At 36.3% G+C, this 19,877-nt stretch overlaps 1 protein-coding gene across 14 annotated transcripts in view; it reads left to right on the top strand.

The window, feature by feature from the left end:
• Nucleotides 1-19,877, top strand: part of NCKAP5 (NCK associated protein 5) — a 986,396-nt gene that overhangs the window by 422,832 nt on the left and 543,687 nt on the right. For all 14 annotated transcript variants that reach the window (XM_074399885.1, XM_074399884.1, XM_074399883.1 and 11 more), the window contains one exon: nucleotides 14,702-14,765. In XM_074399885.1, coding sequence (XP_074255986.1) covers nucleotides 14,702-14,765 — 64 coding nt within the window. The remainder of the gene's footprint in view (nucleotides 1-14,701; nucleotides 14,766-19,877) is intronic.

Raw genomic sequence — 19,877 nt, 5'->3', positions numbered from 1 at the left:
AAGGACAGGAATAGAACAGAAAGATACTTTCTGATTTGTTTGCGTGCCTTCTAATACTGTACTCACTGGCTCTAATATACAATTGTGTGAGCATGTACAAAGTGTTTCATAGTTAACTTTTCTAGGAATGCGCACAGTATAAAAATGTGCTGATGGTGGAGACAGTGAGAATACACAGAAATACATAGACTAAAGCTGGTTTAAATGTTCTAGAGCAAGCGTCCCCAAACTTTTTACACAGGGGGCCAGTTCACTGTCCCTCAGACCGTCGGAGGGCCGCCACATACTGTGCTCCTCTCACTGATCACCGATGAAAGAGGTGCCCCTTCCTGAAGTGCGGCTGGGGGGCGGATAAATGGCCTCAGGGGGCCGCATGCGGCCCACGGGCCATAGTTTGGGGATGCCTGCTCTAGAGGGAAGAATGAAGAATATGCTTAATATAAAGTGTTATGTCACAATATCTGGGAAGGGGTCAAGATAGAATGAAGAAAACAAGATGTAGGCTCAATGCTAGTAAAGTATTTAATGGCATACCTCAAATGGAGTTAATCTAATTAAAATGGATGTAAAAATGATTGAATTCTAAATACAAAAAAGATATCAGGTTATTTTTTGCTACAGGTTCAAGTAAGAATTAAGAAATATATTAAAAGCACTTTTCAAAGAAATAACAGTATAATACAAGTATAGGTTGTCCACCATGTGGTAGACTCTAACAATTATTCCCTTCTCTTAGAATTGCCCCCAGCTTGTAAGGTACAGGACCACATCTAAGACTGTGCTATATGACCCTGCCCGCAGGTCAAAGCTGCTCACTTCAGGGTGTGTGCCTCACCTGCGCTATTGCAATCAGGATCTTACTCCAGGAAATTAAAACATGAAACTGATGGAATAGAATCCAAGATTCCCCAGAGCTCAACGAGGGCATTGCAGAAGCATCAAGCCAAGGGGTATCTAAATTCTTGCTGCGGAGATGGCTGCAGCTTAACCAGCTCCTGCTTCTCCTAGAGTTTGGTGGTTCAGTTCCTCCTGAAATATCATACCGCATTCAATAAATACCTCCTCTTTCTTATTCTACCCGAAGTTTGTTTCTGTTACTTGCAACCAGGAGAACCCCAACTCACACAGTCCTGAAAAGATTCAAAAAGAAGAATCTAACCATGATACAAAGCTCAATGAGGAAAATGACTCTGTAAGGAAAGGGATATGGATTCTGATAGGTTATGGACTCATAAAAATGAATTGGCAGATGATCAAAGCATCAAATCACTCTTACAAAATGCTTTAGAGAAGGCTGTTAAGTTGTATGGTTTATAAAAGTCAGCAAATTTATAGTGCTCCTGAGGCTTAGTGGCTCAGTTGTGCAGAGACCTGAGTTAATGAGGGCTTGGTTATGGGCAAACCAGTTTCAAGACCACGGGTCGCCTAACTCCTTACACCCACAAGTGGCCAACATATGCCCCAATAATGGGGCAGCCAGAGAGTATGTACATGTATTTGTATTTGCAAACCATATCCACTCTGGAATGTGAACTAAGTCAATATTCCCCTAATAGAGCACTGAGGTAGCATCTTATACTGGGCATAGCAGTAGACTTAGTAAAAAGAATATGAAGATGAAAGTACCAAAAATGTCTATGGCTGAGATTATGTGTGCCTGTGGATGTTTAGCTATCAAGTGTGCGATTTGAATCATTCACATAGTCATCTTGGAGTCTTAAGAAATGGCATGTTAATGAAGTTCCTTAGGTTTGAAAAAAAAAATCTACTTTGCAATAAAGAGTTTACAGCTCTAGAGTTATAAACTTTCATGTTTGACATCTGATTTTATGGCTCTTAGCTTTTGTAAAATGTGACTGCTATTTCCTCTAAGAAGGCTTCCTTGATTCTCCTGGTCAGAATCAAACACTTCCTGCCCAAAAGACATCTTCCCAAGCTATGCGTATATGTATATTCACATAGAGATGAATTGTGTGCAAACATATATAGTTGATAGATTTTATATTAAAATACATGTGGACGTACTAGTTTGTCAGAGCTGCTGTAACAAAGTACTACAGATTGGGGTGGGGGTGGGGTGGTTTACACAATAGAAGCTTGTCTTGAAGTTCTGGAGGCTGAAATCCAAGATGTGTTGACAAGATGGGTTGCCTCTGAGTCTGTTCCGTGCTTTTCCTGGCTTCTGGTGGTTTGCTGGCAATCTTTGTTGTTCCTTGGCTTGTAGAAGCATCATTCCAGTGTATGCTTTCATCTTCACATGGTGTTCTTCGTGTGTGTGTGTTTGTCTTCAAATTTTCTTTATTTAAAGGACTTCACTCCTCTTGGATTAGGGCCCATTCTAGTGACCTCATTTGAAATTGACTACCTCTGTAAAAGCCCCTATCTCTAAGGCCACATCTACAGTACTGGGGGTTAGGACTTCAACATATGCATTTTTGGGGGACATTTTTCAACTCATAATGCTGAAAACAGACATGTTATCTGTTTTCTGAGGCTGAATGCTCCGTAACTGCAGGGACTGAGTTACTCATCGTTGTGGTTTCCATAGAGCCTCGCACCTCCAACTTAGTAAGCAACATAGTATTTGTGGAATCGATTGATAACATTTCCAATCTAGCCTCAAAACCACCTTTTTGGGCCTAGTGTGGGCTCATGCCTATAATCCCAGCACTTGGGGAGGCTGAAGTCTGAGGATCAATTGAGCCCACGAGTCCAAGATCAGCCTGGGCACTAGAGCAAGTGCCCATCACTACAAAACCTATTTTAAAAATTAGTGGGGCATGGTGACACACACCTGTGATCCCAGTTATTCGGGAGGCTGAAGTAAAAAAATTGCTTGAGCTCAGGACATTGAGGCTGCAGTGAGCCATGATCACATCACTGCATTCCAGCCTGGGCAACAAAGTGAGATTTCCATCTAAAAAAAAATAAACCACCATTTTGTTGAGCTGAACTCACCCTTGTTTGTGTAAATCATTCCACAAATGAAGGAATGTTTTAGTGTATAAACTTTCCTGTGTGACAGTCCACCCAGGGATTCCATCAGTACCTCCTTCAACTCTTCCCTTTGGAACTCACAAACCTTCTTTTTCTGAGCCTAGCTAAATGGCTGAAGCCTCCTCACAGATACTATGTTGGGGCCTTTGTCAAAATAGAGACAGAATGAGATTTCAGAGCCATAGATAGTTGAAAGTCATGGAAACTAAATTAGTTGTCATGTAAGGGCTATTGTCACCCCTGGCCCCACAGGTATATAATGCTCCTTAGGAGGTGGTTAGCATGTATATGTGTGTGGTTTTTTCCTCAAGAATTCCCTTTCTATATTAAGCTACATATAGTTGATTGGTTTTAGATGTTACCAAAATTGGTGGGATAACTCGAACATAATTTATAAAGTTCTGCTATTTTAAAGAGTTTGTCTTAATTGTCAGCCATAACACAGACCTAGATTTATTTCAGTGGAATTTTAAATTTTAAAAAAGAAATATCAGGGTGTAAGGTCAAGGTTGCAGAGGGGGGAGTGTACATGGACACATAGGGAATTCCAAGTTTCTTAGAAAGCATGGCCACATAAGGAATACACGTTCAGAAACCTAGCTTTTTCAAAATAATTAAGAAATTCAGTGGTTCTTCAGTGATTCATAAGAAGTGTATATCTCAAGGAAAACTTTTTTTTTGGAAGTGTTTGACTATACACTCAAGGAAGAAGTAATTGCAAGAGTTAAGACTAGAAATTTCTGTATTAAAATTAGGGGAATTTTTGCTCTAATATGTATTTTAGAAACATTGTAGGTAGGAGAGCTTTGGGATTTCACTCTGTACCAGAGAGGAGGAGGAGAAAATGGATTACTTTAATTCAGTATTGTGTTAAATTCAGGCTCTTCCAACTTTACCAAAAATTTGGGGATGAAAGCATATATTATTCTAATGAGAGCTGACAGTTCCAAGCAGAGAAAAAAATAGAAATAAAAAGGAGAAAACCCAGACAGACAAATTCACTTCTTCACTGGATATTTTCTACTAATAATATATGAAGCATCTAAAATGTACAAAATGCTACACATATGATTGTAGTAGTAGGGATTATAGGTAGCTTGTGTGGTTTTATTGGCTTATTTTGTCAAGATCTGGAACATGGGATTAATTTCTGATATTGAATATGAGTGAAGGCATTTGTAATCTTGCTTCAAAACAATGAGAACATCTTTGTTCTGAAGTGTGATCTTTCATTTATTAAGGATCCTTTCCTGCTCTAGATGCACAAAGACCACAAAGTCACAGCCCTCTAAGGACTTACTTTCCTCCCACTTGGGAGATAAATAGGTAAGAAGGCACTTGTGACTTTGTGGATTGTGTGAGTGACTCCATGGATGGATGGATGGATGGATGAATGAATAAATGAAAATGTGGGTGTAATTTGAGGCACTGTTCTTGAGAGCATAAAAACAATTTTGAGAATACAGATATAGAGTAAGGATTTAAAGAGCTACTTTTTATTTTTTAGAAGCTGCAGAAAACTCCATAAGGACAAGCCTGTGGATAACACACCTTCAGAAACTCAGACTACTAAAATTAGAATTTTTGTTTGTGTTTACTATCTCTGTATTCCAGCACACTGAATTCTTTAAAAAGTCTCTGTGTTAATTTTTGGGAGGATTAGGTTACATTCCGTAATTGGCATAGTGCAATTTATTAAACTCCCATGCTCTTCCAAAGTTGTTGAGTTTTACATACCAATCCTGTTGAGTTTCCTGCTGACTGATCTCACTGCACAAAATCCTGTGAAAATCCACAACTTAGAATATGCTTTCAACTCACTGACTTTTATGCTTTATGGATGTTAATAGAGTCTCCTAAAGCATATAATCAGAGTGATTTTGTTGTTGTTTTAAAGTTTTGGGGGCAACACTGATATTACGTATTGGAAAAAGTATATAAAGACATTTCTTTAATACAAGTTTTGGCTCTAAAAGTTTCTCTAAAATCTCTCACCCTAACTGTCTGAGGGAATGAGTAATTAAATGATCTGCTGTGGAAAGGCTAATTAATTTAACCATTACTCAGGGACTGCTGCCACTGGTTTCCCCATCTGCCCACACGACAGGTGCACCTGGCACTCGACATTGTCATGGCCTCTGTGGTGGGTGACTCCCCAGGGCTCCTCTGTGTGGGGAGAGAATGGGTCTTGGCCTCCTCAGAGGGGCAAACCTGTTCTCCCCACAAGCTTACCAGATCGCCACCGGGCTCTTATTCTTGGGATGTACCAGCAATGGGGAAAGTTGATGATTAATTGAATCTTCTCTTTAAGATTTTAGTGTATGACTCTCTGCCCCAAGGCACAAATGAGAGTAATCATCTATCTAATTTCAATGCAGACATTTGTTGATATCTTCATAGGGAAACAATATAGGGTGGAGGGAACAAACCCTATGCCTAAGCATTGGTTTATATTGGGAGTTTCATTAGTATTTTCCTTCTACTCTGCCAGAAATGTAGATTTATAGTACTTGGAATTCAATGTGTTTCTAAAAACTTATGATAGTAGTTTTCCCGTTGATTTTCATTAAAATGGTCAAAAATGTGTTGTGTCTATGGAGACCCCAAATTCTTGCATTATTTGTGATGACCTTTCTAGCAGTAGAGGCAGTGGTAACAGGCAATAGTAGATACAGAGGCACAAGTTCTAATAAATAGGATTATAATTAAATATATATTCATTGCTATTTTACGTATTTGTAAAAACATGAATGGCCATATTTAAGCTTTTGAGCAGTGGGATGATAGGCATTCTTTCCAGCCTGCATGAACAGCCTCCATTTACCCATGGAAGGTAGGCATTGCTGCATATTAGCAGTGTTGACCAGGAGCCTCCAGGGGCCCTATGAGCTTTTTAAAGATCCATGAGGTCAAAATTATTTTCGTAAGAATACTAAGACATTATTTGCCTTTTTTGTTCTCATTCTCTCATGAGCATACAGTGGCTTGCCAGAGGCCACCCCACATGTGACATTGCAACATATTGAATGTATTAATAGAAGCAAGTATGAGAATCCAGATGTCATTTTTGTTAGCCAGATATTAAAGACTTTTACAGAATTATAAAGCAGTGTCACTCGTTTTATTATATTTTTAAAAATTATAGTTAAATGTCATAATTATGTTTATGTTAACCTATAATAAAATTATTCTTTTAAATTAATTAATATATATTTTTAAGTTAATTTTGAAGATGGTAAATATCAGTAGATATAATTGACAAAAACAAAAGCTCTTTGGAATTCTCAGTAATTTTTTTGCAGAGCGTAAAGGGATTCTTAATCCAAAAAGTTTGATTAACTTTTATATCATAGAGATGATAATAACACCTACTTCATGGGATTCCCTGAGGTTAAAGAATATCATGTGAGGTATTTTGAATAGTGCCTGACATAGCAACTGTTCAATAAATATCAGCTATTATGATTATCTTTATAAATGGAAAAGTAAAATAGGTCCAGTATCTCTCAAAGAAGTGACATGGAATAAAATCTTGAAACCAAAGTGGCAGAACTTGGTGCTGAACAAAAGTCTAACAGCATTGCATTCAAAAGACTTAATGAATTTAGAGAATAATTTAGAACATGTAATAGACATTATTCCTAATTAAAATATTTGTGAGGATGGATCTGTTCTCCTATGTAATTTGTTGCTGAAAAGTTGAAATTGAAAAAAATCTTAGAAATAGCAGAAAGTGCCTTCTTATTAAAGGAAGTTCAAATGTGGTCTTTTGATAAAATAGTCACCTAATGTGTTTTAAAATCTAGTTTTGAATGCAGAGAGTTATACTTACTGTGTGTTATGACACTAGTGTGCTTAGAAATGCTTTCTCCCTCTGTCAATCCTGAAGTCTTTGAATTTGGAACTGTATTATTATTTATGTTTATTTCCCAGGTCCCAGAACAGTACCAGGCCTGCAGTAAACTCACATTAAGTGTTTGCTGAATGCATAAGAATTTCTATTATTGCTGGATTATATAGTTTCAGTTAGCAGAATATTCTGAATTAATAAAAATTGATATAGGTGTATTTAATACATAAACATAAGTAAATGTGAAATACTTCAAAGGAACTTAACCTAAAAATCAGAGCTAATATGAACCTAGAGTCTTGTAGGGAGAGTACAATGGGATTCTTTAATATGGCAGTATCTTTACCACAGTAGAGGAAACTGACTTTGGATTGCTAAGATGCCCAAGAATTTTTTTTTTCTTTTTAAATGCATATGTAAGCATGTTTATTTGTTATACTTTATTTTTCTGGAAAGGTCAAGTGATCACAAAAATTATCTTGCGTGTTCATCAAATCACAGAGTAGTTCACATATTGACAGCTTGCTTGATATGAGCTGGATCTGCCTTTTAAGTGCATTGCCTGGATAGGGTATTTGGGACCAGGAGACTTATAATGAGTAGAAATAATTCTTCCCACTTACACTATGTGCCCTTGCTGCTCTTCCATCAGGGCATCCTCAAAGGAGCACCATCTGTCCTGTGGAGAGCGGAGCACACAGCATCTCTGTTCTCTCCCATTCAGAGTGGGTGCAAGTCCTGGGCTTCCTGAAGAGTGGCAAGGGAACATTGATTTGTCTTCCAATAGGCGTGCCGTGGACACTCATGCAACAGATGGCTCTGTAGCACTGCGGCCTGAGGTCTCCACACATCACAAACAATATATTCCACCCCCTTTGCAAGCTGCTTTCTTCTTTGGGGATGTTCTTTTAAACATGCAAACCTTGCAGGTCTTTTCTAAATTTTACAAATGCCAACATCCTGTTGGCTTCATTGTGAACACTGTTTCAATGAGCTTAAGTTGCAGATGTGTCAGTGGTATTCTGAAGAATATATAAAACATATAAAATGTTGTCATTTATGATCTTTAGTTCAGATAGTCTGGGCTATGTTGAAGAGCTTTAGAAACTTAGAACTAATTCTCCTTTTGGATATAAAATTGAATAATAAGAGTAGCTCTGTTTTATTCTTCCTGGAGAGAAAAATTATCTTTACATTTAACTGTAAGAGAATTAAAAGTACTGTGGTCTCTTGTTTCATCATGTGTATATTCTTTATATTCTATTATACCTGTTCTGTACATAAGAACCCACAGCTCTTAATGCAACATCCCTGTGCATTTGTTTGGCGATCATAAAGTCAATACCCACTTCATAATGAGCTACTAGCTTTGCCACAAACACACAACAAGACAGTGATGCATTGTGGAAGCACAATTGTCTGTTTCCAGCAGATGAACTGAGGCCTTTAAATAGGAGCAAGGGTGTATGTGTATGTGAGTGTATTAAATTTGTCTTGGGTAGCTTGCAAATCCAGCATTCTTTATTTTCTACACAAAGCTGTTTGTAAGAACTTTGAATTTGCATGAAAAAGATACTAGTCCCAATTGGTTTTACACATATATTGGGACCGTGGGGGTTTGAAGATATGGCGTGCCAGGAACTACTAAATCCAGGGACAAATGAGATTCTGTGAAAAACACAGAGCCATTTATTTTTAATATTTGTATCGAGTCGATAATTTGATTTCAGAAATAACATCTAGAAATCATGAGTATTTTACCATAGAGGTTTTTACCATGTCAAGAACTTCAGTACTTCCTTAGTTTTAAAAAAGAAAGAACCTTTTCATACAAAAATAACATTTTTCATAAAAAAATAAAATACAAATTCTACCTTAAAAAATCCAGCTGATGTAAAATGTACACACAAGGACTTGAAATATTTGGAATATACAAGTTATTGAACCTAAAGAAAGAATCCCTTATTTGTTGTGTTTTAGCACTGGAAACCTACTTTTCAAAGGAAACATAATTCAGATGCCTACTACATAAAATAGCTTAGAGTTGAAGTGCCCTTTCTGTAGTGGGACTTAGCTGCCACTGACTTTGCCCACTGACTCCATGCGAGGACCCTGAACTGTCCCTTAGACCCCTGAGGGATCTCTGTTGGATAATATAATAGGTTATATTGCCTGCATAAATGTTTTAAAACAATTACGAAGCATGGTCCCCAAAAGACATTTGTGTTTGCTGTTCTTGCAAATTCTGCTCCTTCGTAACCTAGCTACTCTGAGTTAGGGTAACTTCCAGTTGCCTACATCTAAGCAATTTCCTCAGTTGTAGACACAGAGGGGCTAGGAGCTGGGCTGGGGTTGGGGATTGCCTCCCCGGTGGCCTATGCTTCTCTGAAATTTTCCATCTTTGCATTACCTATTTCCACATGGCTGTTTGAATTTGGGCATTTTTCCATTCACATGGTGGTAGGTCAGATATAAAATGGTGTTTTTAGTTTTTATACATTTTACTCTCCATTTCACCAAATCAAGGGGATAGAATGCTGCTCCTTTAGAGATGGTCCCTTTATGTTGATTTATTCATTTCATTCCTTCTTCATTGAATGCCAAAGAATATAATGTATGGGCAGTCTATAAAATTTCATAATTTATTAATATAGTATTTTCCTTTTAAAAAACTATGTAATGACTAAAACCATTAAGCTTTTCTTTCAAACGAATTAATAAGATTTGAGAAGCACCTTACAGTGTGACAGTCCTAATAGTTTATAAAGGCCATCTCTTTTAAGCATTAAGTAGTGATGTTCCTAACATTTACACTGTATTAGAACTCTTTTATCATTTAGTAGGATGATGGGGATAAGATAGACTCTTGATCTGTTCCTGGAAATGTCTCTTTTATGTTACATTGCTCTTGTGAAAAATTAACATACCATTAGCATATATATTAAATCTTTCTCTGAAGCTTTAACAATTAGAAATGATGATTCAAGGCAATTTTCTAGAACATTCTTACATTTGTAGTTCTTTATCTGTCTTTTAGTTGAAGTTCTCTAAGTGTGGTCCTGGGACCTTGGGTATCTCCAAGACACTTTCAAGGGATCTGCAAGGTCAAAACTATTTTTGCCGTAACACTAAGATGGTATTTGCCTTTTTCACTCAGCTTTCATGAGTGGAGTTTTCTAGAAGCCACATGACATGTTCTATCGTAACAGATTAAATGCTGAAGCAGATATGAGAAGGCAGCTGTCTTCTATTAAGCCAGACATTAAAGATAGTTGCAGAATTCTAAAGCAGTATCACTCTTCTCACTCTTCTCACAAAATTTATTTCTTTCCCTTTATTTTCAAAATGTATTTTTGTTTTGGAATTACTGTTTAGGATGACTTTTAATTAAAATGTTTTACTTACGTTGGCATGGGTTTATTGGCTTTTTTTTTTTACTGATTTAATAACTCTCTTAATAAATTACATTTTTATTTATATGTGGTAACAATAGATAATAACCCATAAAAACAAAAGCTCTTTGGGATCCTCAATTTTTCCGCATACAAAAGAGTCAAATATTTGGGAACTCAGAACTCAGATATTAGGGACTTGCTGTTCTTCAGTCCCCTCATTCATTGCTCTTACATAGGAATTTACTATGTTGAAGCTTAATCAGATATTTACCTGGTGGCCTATGGAAGTTGTGCTTTTCATAATTTTAGGATGTATGTAAAAAAGCTTTTGTGGTCAACTGAAACTAGAGAGTACCCTGTGGGAATCAGGGTGTGTTTGTGGAGTACACCTGTGTTATGTACTATGTAAATGCAAAATGGTAGTATTATTTAAAATTGTTATACTAGGCAAGTTGCTATTAGATTCTATAACTGATTCCTCATTCAGCAAGTCACAAATATTTATTTTGTTCATACTAAGGGGCCTTAGGTGTTGTTAAAGAGATGAGCTAAATATAATCTCCACTCAGGCAACCAGCTGTTACAGTAAGATATGAACTACACCACAGCTGACCACCTGCAAAAACGAATGGATCATCATTTTTGGTTGCTTCTGTTCTGGTCAAGGAGGAATTTATGGTCTTATTTAGAATAAAAATATATTGAATAAACAGTTGGGTAAAATATGAGACAATGTGTTTGCCATACCATAGATGAGAAGTTAAATGCCTCCATGTTTCAGTATACAGAGAAAAGAGTGTGGCAAATGAGTTCAGGTATTGTGGCGAGAAGTTAATTATTATTAGCATGAAAGTTGCTGCTGGTGTTCTGGCAGTGTTGCTGTGTTTTTGCTTAGGTGGGACCAATAGGGACATATTCACTTTGTGTGTATTATTCAGCAAGCTGTGCTCTTATGATTTCTTAATTTTGCTGCATACCTTATACTTCATTAAAAAAGTAAAGAGATTTTTAAATTTAAAATATCTCTGTAACATGTTAGACTGTTTGTGGTTTGTAATTAAAAACATTTGTCCAAAGACTCATTGCTTATAGTTACTTCTTATTTTGCCTTAATTTACCAAAGCTTCTCAATAGGTGCCTCTCAAGTCCAAGGAAATGAGTCATTTGATGCTGAATCTTCAGTTGGTGAATAATCTGTCATCTTTTTTCTTTCTAGTAATGTATTACTATGATGTTTTTAATAAAAATGACATGGGCCGGTTGGTTTTAAAAATATACATTTCTGAGAAGTTTTTTAATCAAAGTAATATATGCACATACTTTGGAAATCAAATGCAATGATATACACCCCGCCTTTCCTACATCTTACACCCCTGACACAGCTTCTCTCCATTCTTTTAGATCAAACCTTCCACGTTTTCCATCCTTGTATCTAAATAATATGCTTGAACTTCTGTTTCTAGATCACTTTTAAACATTCTGTGTTATCTTGCTATTATTGAAGATAAGGATTTAGTATTTCTGTACTGCCTGTTTCTCCATACCCCCCTTTCTCTAATTTTTTTATTGAATTGTAAATTAATTTAGTTAATAATTACAATGATAAAACAAAGTAAATGTCATTCACAGCTGAGTCTAGTAGAAGTTTAGAATTGCATTTCTAGAATAACTTTGTTTTTTCTAGCGTTAATAATTGCCACTTCCTTCCATTGGCTTAGGTTTTCATATCCCACTTCCTTATTCTTAAGCTTTAAAGTAAAAATCTACAACTCTTCTCAATACTTACAAACACATAGGTAATTTATTTTGGTTCAACTTTTATTCTTAGAATCATCCTTCTGAGGCTCTCCATCCTCTTGCTGCAATCCAGATTGGTTTTCCTCCGGATTCCTACATAGCTGTTGTCCAGGGCCTTCTTTTTAACAAGAAAAGAAAAAAATATATATCTAGAAAAGAAAAGAAAAATTCCAATTCTTTATTGGATTTCTTATTTCTCATTACCCAGTCTTTCTCTTTATTTGGTAGAGTTGCATATTGCAGTAAAAAAGAATTTATAGATTTATTTGATACAAATTTTGACAAGATTTAATAATATTAAATCTTTCAATCCATAAATGTGGTATATATTTCTATGAGTTTCCTTTAATCCTTGTTAGCAGTGTTTTGTAGTTTTTAGTATAGCAGTCTTGCAAATCTTTTGCTAAATGTATTTCCTAAATGTCTTATTTTTTGACATTATTATAAATAGATGCTCTAAAAGTTTTATTTTCCAATTGTTGGGTACTGGTATATAAAATATAATTATTTTCATACATTGACTTCTATCTGCTGACTTTGCTAAATTCACATTTTAGTTGTGTAGTAAATTCCATCAGATTTTCTACTTAGAAAATAATGTCATCTATAAATAGATACACTTTTACCTCTTTCTTTTTGATATTCGTGTCTTTTATTTCTTTTTCTTGTCTTATCAATTTGTATAGGAGTTTCGCTTCTATTTGCATTTTATATAAATAGGAAATAAAGTATACACTTTTTTGTACTTGCTTCGGTTGCTCAACAGCATATTTGCGGTATTCTATATATTGTTGTGATTAAATGTAGATTATTCCTTTTCAGTGTCATACAGTATTCCAGTATATAACTGTGCTAAAGTTGACATAGCTATTCTATTGTTAATGGGTATGTGCGTTTTCAGCTTGTAAGGCTACTAAAGTGCTATTATGAACATTCCAGTACATGTCTTTTGGTGAACATATACTTGTATTTCTGTTCAGTTTAGACTTCAGAGTGGAACTGCTGGTTCACAGAGTATGGAACATGTGATTCTAATGTTTTCTTTGACTTTATAAGTATTTTCCACTGTTACCTCTATACTACATTTTAATAGTTTCTGGGGAAATAAGAGATAAAGTAATGTGTTCAATGTTCATATTAAAAGAGAAGTCACTCACATCCTTCTCTTTCAATTCTTTGTTCCTTTTATTGGTTCTTTTCATTGAGCTTCTTTCCTCTGTTCACTAGGACTTGAGTCGGAGAATACAGAGGGGCTTTCTGTGTTGTTTTCTTGGCCTCTCTAGCAAGGCATGTGGCTTCCATCCCTTCGTGGCTACTTCCTATCTCCTCTGTTGCCCCTTCTTACAGGTGTGCTCAGGTCCTGCCACAGACTCCCAAAACTTGTATGCCTGGAATGTCTCCTATTCTAGTCTCCTTTATTTTAGTCTGTGCCTTTAGGTGTTTATTCAGAGAGACCTATTTCTACTAAAAGACTGCTCAGCTGCAGCCAAACAAAAGCACATGTCTTCTTGATAGTTGTAGGCATTTCAAAGATCCAAGCACTTAGGAAAGAAGAAATTTTCACTTCTGTTTTTTCCAGTGGGAACATTTCTAGGGATTGAACTGCTTCCCCTATGTTTGTATATAGCTGATCCTGTGCAAATGGAAGACTAAAAGATGAAATATCACTCAAATAGTTTCTCAGCTTGAGAGTAGGATGGTAGTAGAAGAATATCAGGGGAAATCCTTATAAAACTAACATTTTAGGTATTGCCAGAAGAGTTCATTCACTCCTATGGCATCTATCAACTATTTTAAAGAATAATTAAAAATCTGTCCAAAATGAGTATCTATCACTTTACAACAGTATTCTTAAAATTTTGGTGCATATTGGATATATTTTAAGCAGAACCAGAATTATAAGGGATCTAAAAATGAATCCCATTCTTAAATAAGGAATACTAAAATAAATAATCTGATTTTTAGATATGCATTTTTATATACTGAAAAATGATAAGCAGAATTTTTATTTAGGGTTTGCAGTAAGGAAATCTAAAATTTGATCCTAAAAAACTACTGTATACCAGCTGAGGACTCAGCATATTAGCCTTTTTGGGCCTCAGTTTCTTCATCTATAAAATGGACATAGTGAAATCACCCATTGGATTGTTGTCAAGCTCAAATGAGAACAAGTACAATTCCCAGCATGGTGCCTATTATGTAGCAAGCATGCAAATGATTTTCTGTTGTTATTTTAAAAACAGAAAGGAGTTACATTTTGTTTGCTTCTTAATATTTATTATTGATACAGAGAGCAACAAAAGAAATAAAAATAATTGAAAATGTATAAGCAAAGTTGAAAAGACAAATGTTATAGACATGAAAAATTTATTTATGAGTGATATATATGAATGAACTGAAAGCAAAGCATCTACTCAGCATTTAACATTTATTTGGCTATTAAAAAAATCCATGGCAAAAAAAAAATCTCTTTCATGACACTCAATGAAAACAATGCATTCAGTACCAATCACTTTAAATATTTATAGAAAGTATAGTGCAGGAAGTGAGCTAAACCAAGGAAGGAATTCCTCTAGAGACCTCAAAAGAACGTTTCACAGTCATGCCAGTGTCGCCTCTACCCTGAGAATGGTCAACTAATCATGTGCTTTTGTTTCTCCAGGGAGAAGTTGGCAGTGGCCCGACTGCAGCGAGAAGTTGCCCAAAGAACAAGTGAGGGGGCCATGGTAAGTCCTCCTTCTCCTCATTCCATCCAGAGGTCTCTGGTTTGAAAGCTACTTTGTCTCATTAAGGATATCTATGGAAAATATTTGCTTGCAGCAAGCTTAATGATATTTTAGCACATGATATATTTATAATACAATTTATATAGCTTGGCCATTTGCCAACAGAGTGAGAGATATTACTTTTTAAAAAAATGAGGCTTTAAATAAGATGTTCAGTTGTCCAAGGATTATCAGGCTTTGTTTTGTGAGGTTTTCTGGATGCCCAGACTTCCAGCAATGACCACGATGTCTGTAAATGAGTGGCAGTTCAGCGTAATTCAACCCTCTCAGCTCTTTGGACTTAAAAAACAAACAACAACCGTCTTAGTGTTCTAGAAAAAGAACACTAAGATGTTTGCTAATGTAATTGTCTTTTATTATTTTCCTTCTCTTCACTATTTGCAATATATTTTTCCTTGTCCTTTTCAGCTTGTGCCATTTGGAAAACTGATGTTTCCTTGTTTTTTGAATTGTACTAAAAATCAATATGGTTGTTTTGGTCCACAGCAACTTCATTTTATAGACTGTCTTTGCCAAAGTATCTGCCTCTGTGCCACTTATAACATCAGAGATGACTGTCTGGGGACCTGGGGAATGCATGTGTGAAGTAACTGCTGTTGCTACTTCCGAAACAAAAACACAGCACTAGATTTAATTTTTCTCCCACTTATCGGAAAACAATGGAATGTGTGCAAATTTTCAGTAAAAGAATTAGATAAGTAGCACATTTTTATACCCTGAAGACTGCTTCCATTTGATTTCATGAGAGTTAAGTGACAGGCCATCCACTGAAAAGGGTGTGAAATTTGTAAAATATGCTGGCCTCATACTTTTCTCAGCAGGGAACTCAAAGGGCTAGAATAAGAGGCCAAATTTTGAGAGGTGTCTGGAAGGCACAGTGGCCCCTGAGCATGCTAAAATACTTAGGAAGGTGATCACAGTGTTTATTTTGCTAGTGATCTTAATGCAAAAAGAATCTTGAATGTTCAAATGATACAAAGAAACATTCATGGCTGGGTGCAGTGGTTCACACCTGTAATCTCAGCACTTTGGGAGGCCGAGATGGACAGATCACCTGAGGTCAGGAGTTCGAGACCAGCCTGGCCAACATTGTGAAACCCTGGCTCTACTAAAAATACAAAAATTAGCCTGGCATGGTAGTGGGCACCTGTAATCCCAGCTACTCAGGAGGCTGAGACATGAGAATCGCTTGAACTTGGGAGGCAGAGGTTGCAGTGAGACGAGATCACGCCACTGCACTCCAAAAACCCTGTCTTAAAAAAAAAGAAAAAAAAAAAAAAAGGAAAACATTCACAAATATCTTTGAGCAATGAAATGGAAACAAGATGGAGAAAATAAAGATCTAGTTGGTTGGTGGACTGAGCATTTCCAATCTGGTCTTCTCCCTGCATTTCAAAATACTGATGGGCTTGGTCATTCTGCAGTGTTTTGATCTTTTGTTTAGGACTAGCTTCTGCTCACCACTTGGTCAACGATGTTCTAGTTGAATGTGAGAAAGTAACTCTCATAGGCCAGTTGCCTCATCATTAAAATGAGGAGGTGGAAATTTTGTGATTCCTTTACTTCATGGATTGTGCTTTTGAGCATTTGCACATGTCAAGTTTTCATGATATGCATCTCTTTCTGGTAATAACTAAATGTTATTTAAGCTCATAAGAAGAACAGGCCTTGAAAGAACGAAATTTGATTCTTTCTCACTCTGACATTGAGTTGAAAAGATCCCAGACAGCAGTCTAGTCTTTTACAAAGACAAATCCCCCTTTTTAAAACATTATAGAAGTTCAGCGTAGAAAATGCCCAGAAAACACAGGTACAAGGATGACCCCAACTGCTCAAAAAATGACTTTGGAAAAGTTATGAATGTTTCATTATTCTACTTTTAATTATGGTAATGAAAAATCGCACTTTTTTATTGATCGGTTGGACAAATATTTATTGAGCATTTATCATGTGCCCAGCACTATTCTAGCCACTGGAGGAACAGTGAACACAGGCAAAATCTGATACCTTACAGTTTAGTGGTTGGTGAGACAGATATTTGATATGATTAAAATGTTAGGGCATAGAAGCAGCTATGAGAAAAAAGAGCCAGGGTAGGGGACATTTAAAATAGGATGTGCATAGTATTGGGAGGCCATTGTGGGAGGATCATTTGAGCTCCAGAGTTTAAACCCAGCCTGGGCAATATAGTGAAACCACATCTCTACAAAAATACAAAAAAATTAGCCAGGCATGGTGGTGTGCACCTGTGGTCATATCTACTTGGAAGGCTGAGGCAGGAGGATCACTTGAACCCAGGAGGTAGAGGTTGAAGTGAGCCGTGATCATACCATGGCATTCCAGCCTGGGTGACAGAGCAAAACTCTGTCAATCAATCAATCAATAGAACATGTATAGTAGTAAATCACTGAAAAGTTAATATCCGAGCAAAACCTGAAGGAGGTGAAGGGGTTTTTACCATGGGGATGTTGGGGGGAGGGGCATTCCAGTAGGGATATCATATCGGCAAATGCAAAGACCTGGAGTGTCAGGGGAACTGCAGGCAGGCAGGCCCGGCTTGAGGGGAGTGAGGGGAGAGGGTGAAGAGTAAAAAGAGAAAGCAAAAAGTGAGGGGGGTTGGGAGGTAGGGAGGATGGGAGGGATGGGTGCACCATCGAGGTCCCAGTGGATCCCTGGCTCAGGCTTTGAGAGACAGAAGTGATCAGAAGACGTCTAGGAAGGCGCCAGTACTAAGTGATTGAACTTAATACTTTTCATATTCTTACCATCTCCCTTCCCATTCCATGATTTGTCACATCTCAATTCCTTGGAGACACCGTAAGCCCTGATTTTCATTAATGTCTTTATTTTAGTTTTTCTCCCTCTTTCTGAGTAACTTGTTCTCCCTGTTCCTTTACATAGTCAAACTCCTCTGAGTTTTCTATTTAATTATATGCGTCAGCTTCTCTGCTCCAAAATTCATTTATTTTTGAAGTCCTGATTCTTTCAGTATCTGACAGCTCCTAAAAAATTAGGCAGTTCTATTAATCCTTTAAATTTAATTATTGCTGTTACAAGGGGTTTTTTCCACAGAACTTTTGTTACGTCTATAGCAGAAATGGAAAATAGTTCATCACAACTAGATTACTGTATGTAATCAGAGACCATTGTTTACAGTTTTCTATATTTTTATTCACGTGAAAGGTAAAACGGTATGGAAGAAGTCAGGCTGTCTTTACAGAGAAGCTATATAATTAAATTAAGACTGGTATCTATTTTTAAAGTCTTCAACAAAGCTGTTATAATAAAAGTCTTTAACACAAAGGATGCCCTCTTTAAAATTTGATTTTATGCAATAAATCTCTACACTTACAAGTTTTAAGTTAGCCCCAAGGCAGCATTTTGAGAGATTTACTTTTATTTTATTTTATGTTTTTATTTTATTTTTGAGATGGAGTTTCACTCTTGTTGCCCAGGCTGGAGTGCAATGGCATGATCTCAGCTCACTGCAACCTCTGCCTCCCAGGTTCAAGTGATGCTCCTGCCTCAGCCTCCAAAGTAGCTGGGATTACAGGCACTCGCCACCATGCCCAGCTAAGTTTTGTATTTCTAGTAGAGATGTGGTTTCACCATGTTTGCCAGGCTGGTCTCAAACTCCCGACCTCAGATGATCCACCTGCCTTGACTTCCCAAAGTGCTAGGATTACAGGTATGAGCCATCACGCCCTGCCAAGATTTCTTTTATTTTTTAATAAACTTTTTAGTTTGAAATAATTTTAGATTTACAGAAATGTTACACACCTACCTACCCGTTACTCAGTTTCTTCTAACGTTAATATCTTACATAACCATGTAGTTGTCCAAACTGAGATTATCACTGGTATACTACTATTAATTAAGCTTAAGACTTTATTAGAGCAGTTTCTCTGGCAATGCTCCTTTTCTGATCTAAGATCCAGTACAGGGTATCACATTGTATTTTCTTCTAAAAATAAGATGACTTCTTTTTAATGACGAATTGAGTACATATGTAGGAGCAGAAATAACATGAGCTTGAAAGTGAGACCAGTCTGGATCCAAAGTCCATCCCCACCAGTAGTTACCTAATTACTGTTAACTTGGACATGTTACTTCATTGTTATTATTATTTTTTTAAATCAATATTGTCTGCTTATTTGTGCTGTTAACTCAGATCTTTATTTTTGGAAACTTTCTTCAGCGTACTAGATGTTTTATATTTGTTTTCTTTGTTCTTAATTTCCTCTTCCAGGAAATAAATGCCACCATTGTTTTTCATAGGTACCATTCAGTTTTTTTTTTTTTTTTGGTTTTTTTTTTTTTTTTTTTTTTTACAAACTCTTTGAGATTATGTTTCTATTCATCCTGGGGATTGTTTCAGCTTGTGCTGAAATATCACTGACTCAGTTTACTGAGAGGCCTCTTCTGTCCTTAACACTTCAGTGTTGTCTTAAATATTGGTATGTATAAAAAAGGTCCATCCTACCCCCAAGAGTATGAAGATATTCATTCTCATTATCTTCTACAAATTTTATAGTTTTTTTAATGTAAATTTTTACAAATTTCAGGTGGAATTAATTTGGCATGAGGTAGAGATCAGAGATAAATTTTTCCCCAAATTAATAGCTAATTTTTCAACACTATTTGTTGAACAATGCAGCCTTTATTACTACCCTTACTGTATTAGAAATGCTCATATTAACCTATGTCAATTTCTTGACTGCTTATACCTTTCCGTTGAAAGTTCTATTACACAAACTGGTCCTGAAAATAAAATATGAGACCCCCAACTCACTTTTTAAAAAATGAACTTTTTATTACAGAAAAATTGCATACATAATCTAGAGTGTTTTCATGTGTCTTGTACCCAGTTTCCTTTATTATGAATACTTTACATTAATATGGTGCACTTGTCACGGTCGATAAACTAATATTGATGCACTATTAATGAAGTCCATACTTTATCCAGATTTCCATAGTTTTGCCTAATGTCCTTTTTCTGCTCCAGGATCCAGTCCAAGATACACATTACACTTACTTGTCATACTCCTAAAG

This window comes from Saimiri boliviensis, chromosome 5 (assembly GCF_048565385.1).
Source record: "Saimiri boliviensis isolate mSaiBol1 chromosome 5, mSaiBol1.pri, whole genome shotgun sequence".
In the NCBI taxonomy this organism is placed as follows: domain Eukaryota; kingdom Metazoa; phylum Chordata; class Mammalia; order Primates; family Cebidae; genus Saimiri; species Saimiri boliviensis.
Note: the sequence above shows the minus strand (reverse complement) of the source record. Positions and strands in the feature narration are given on the sequence as shown.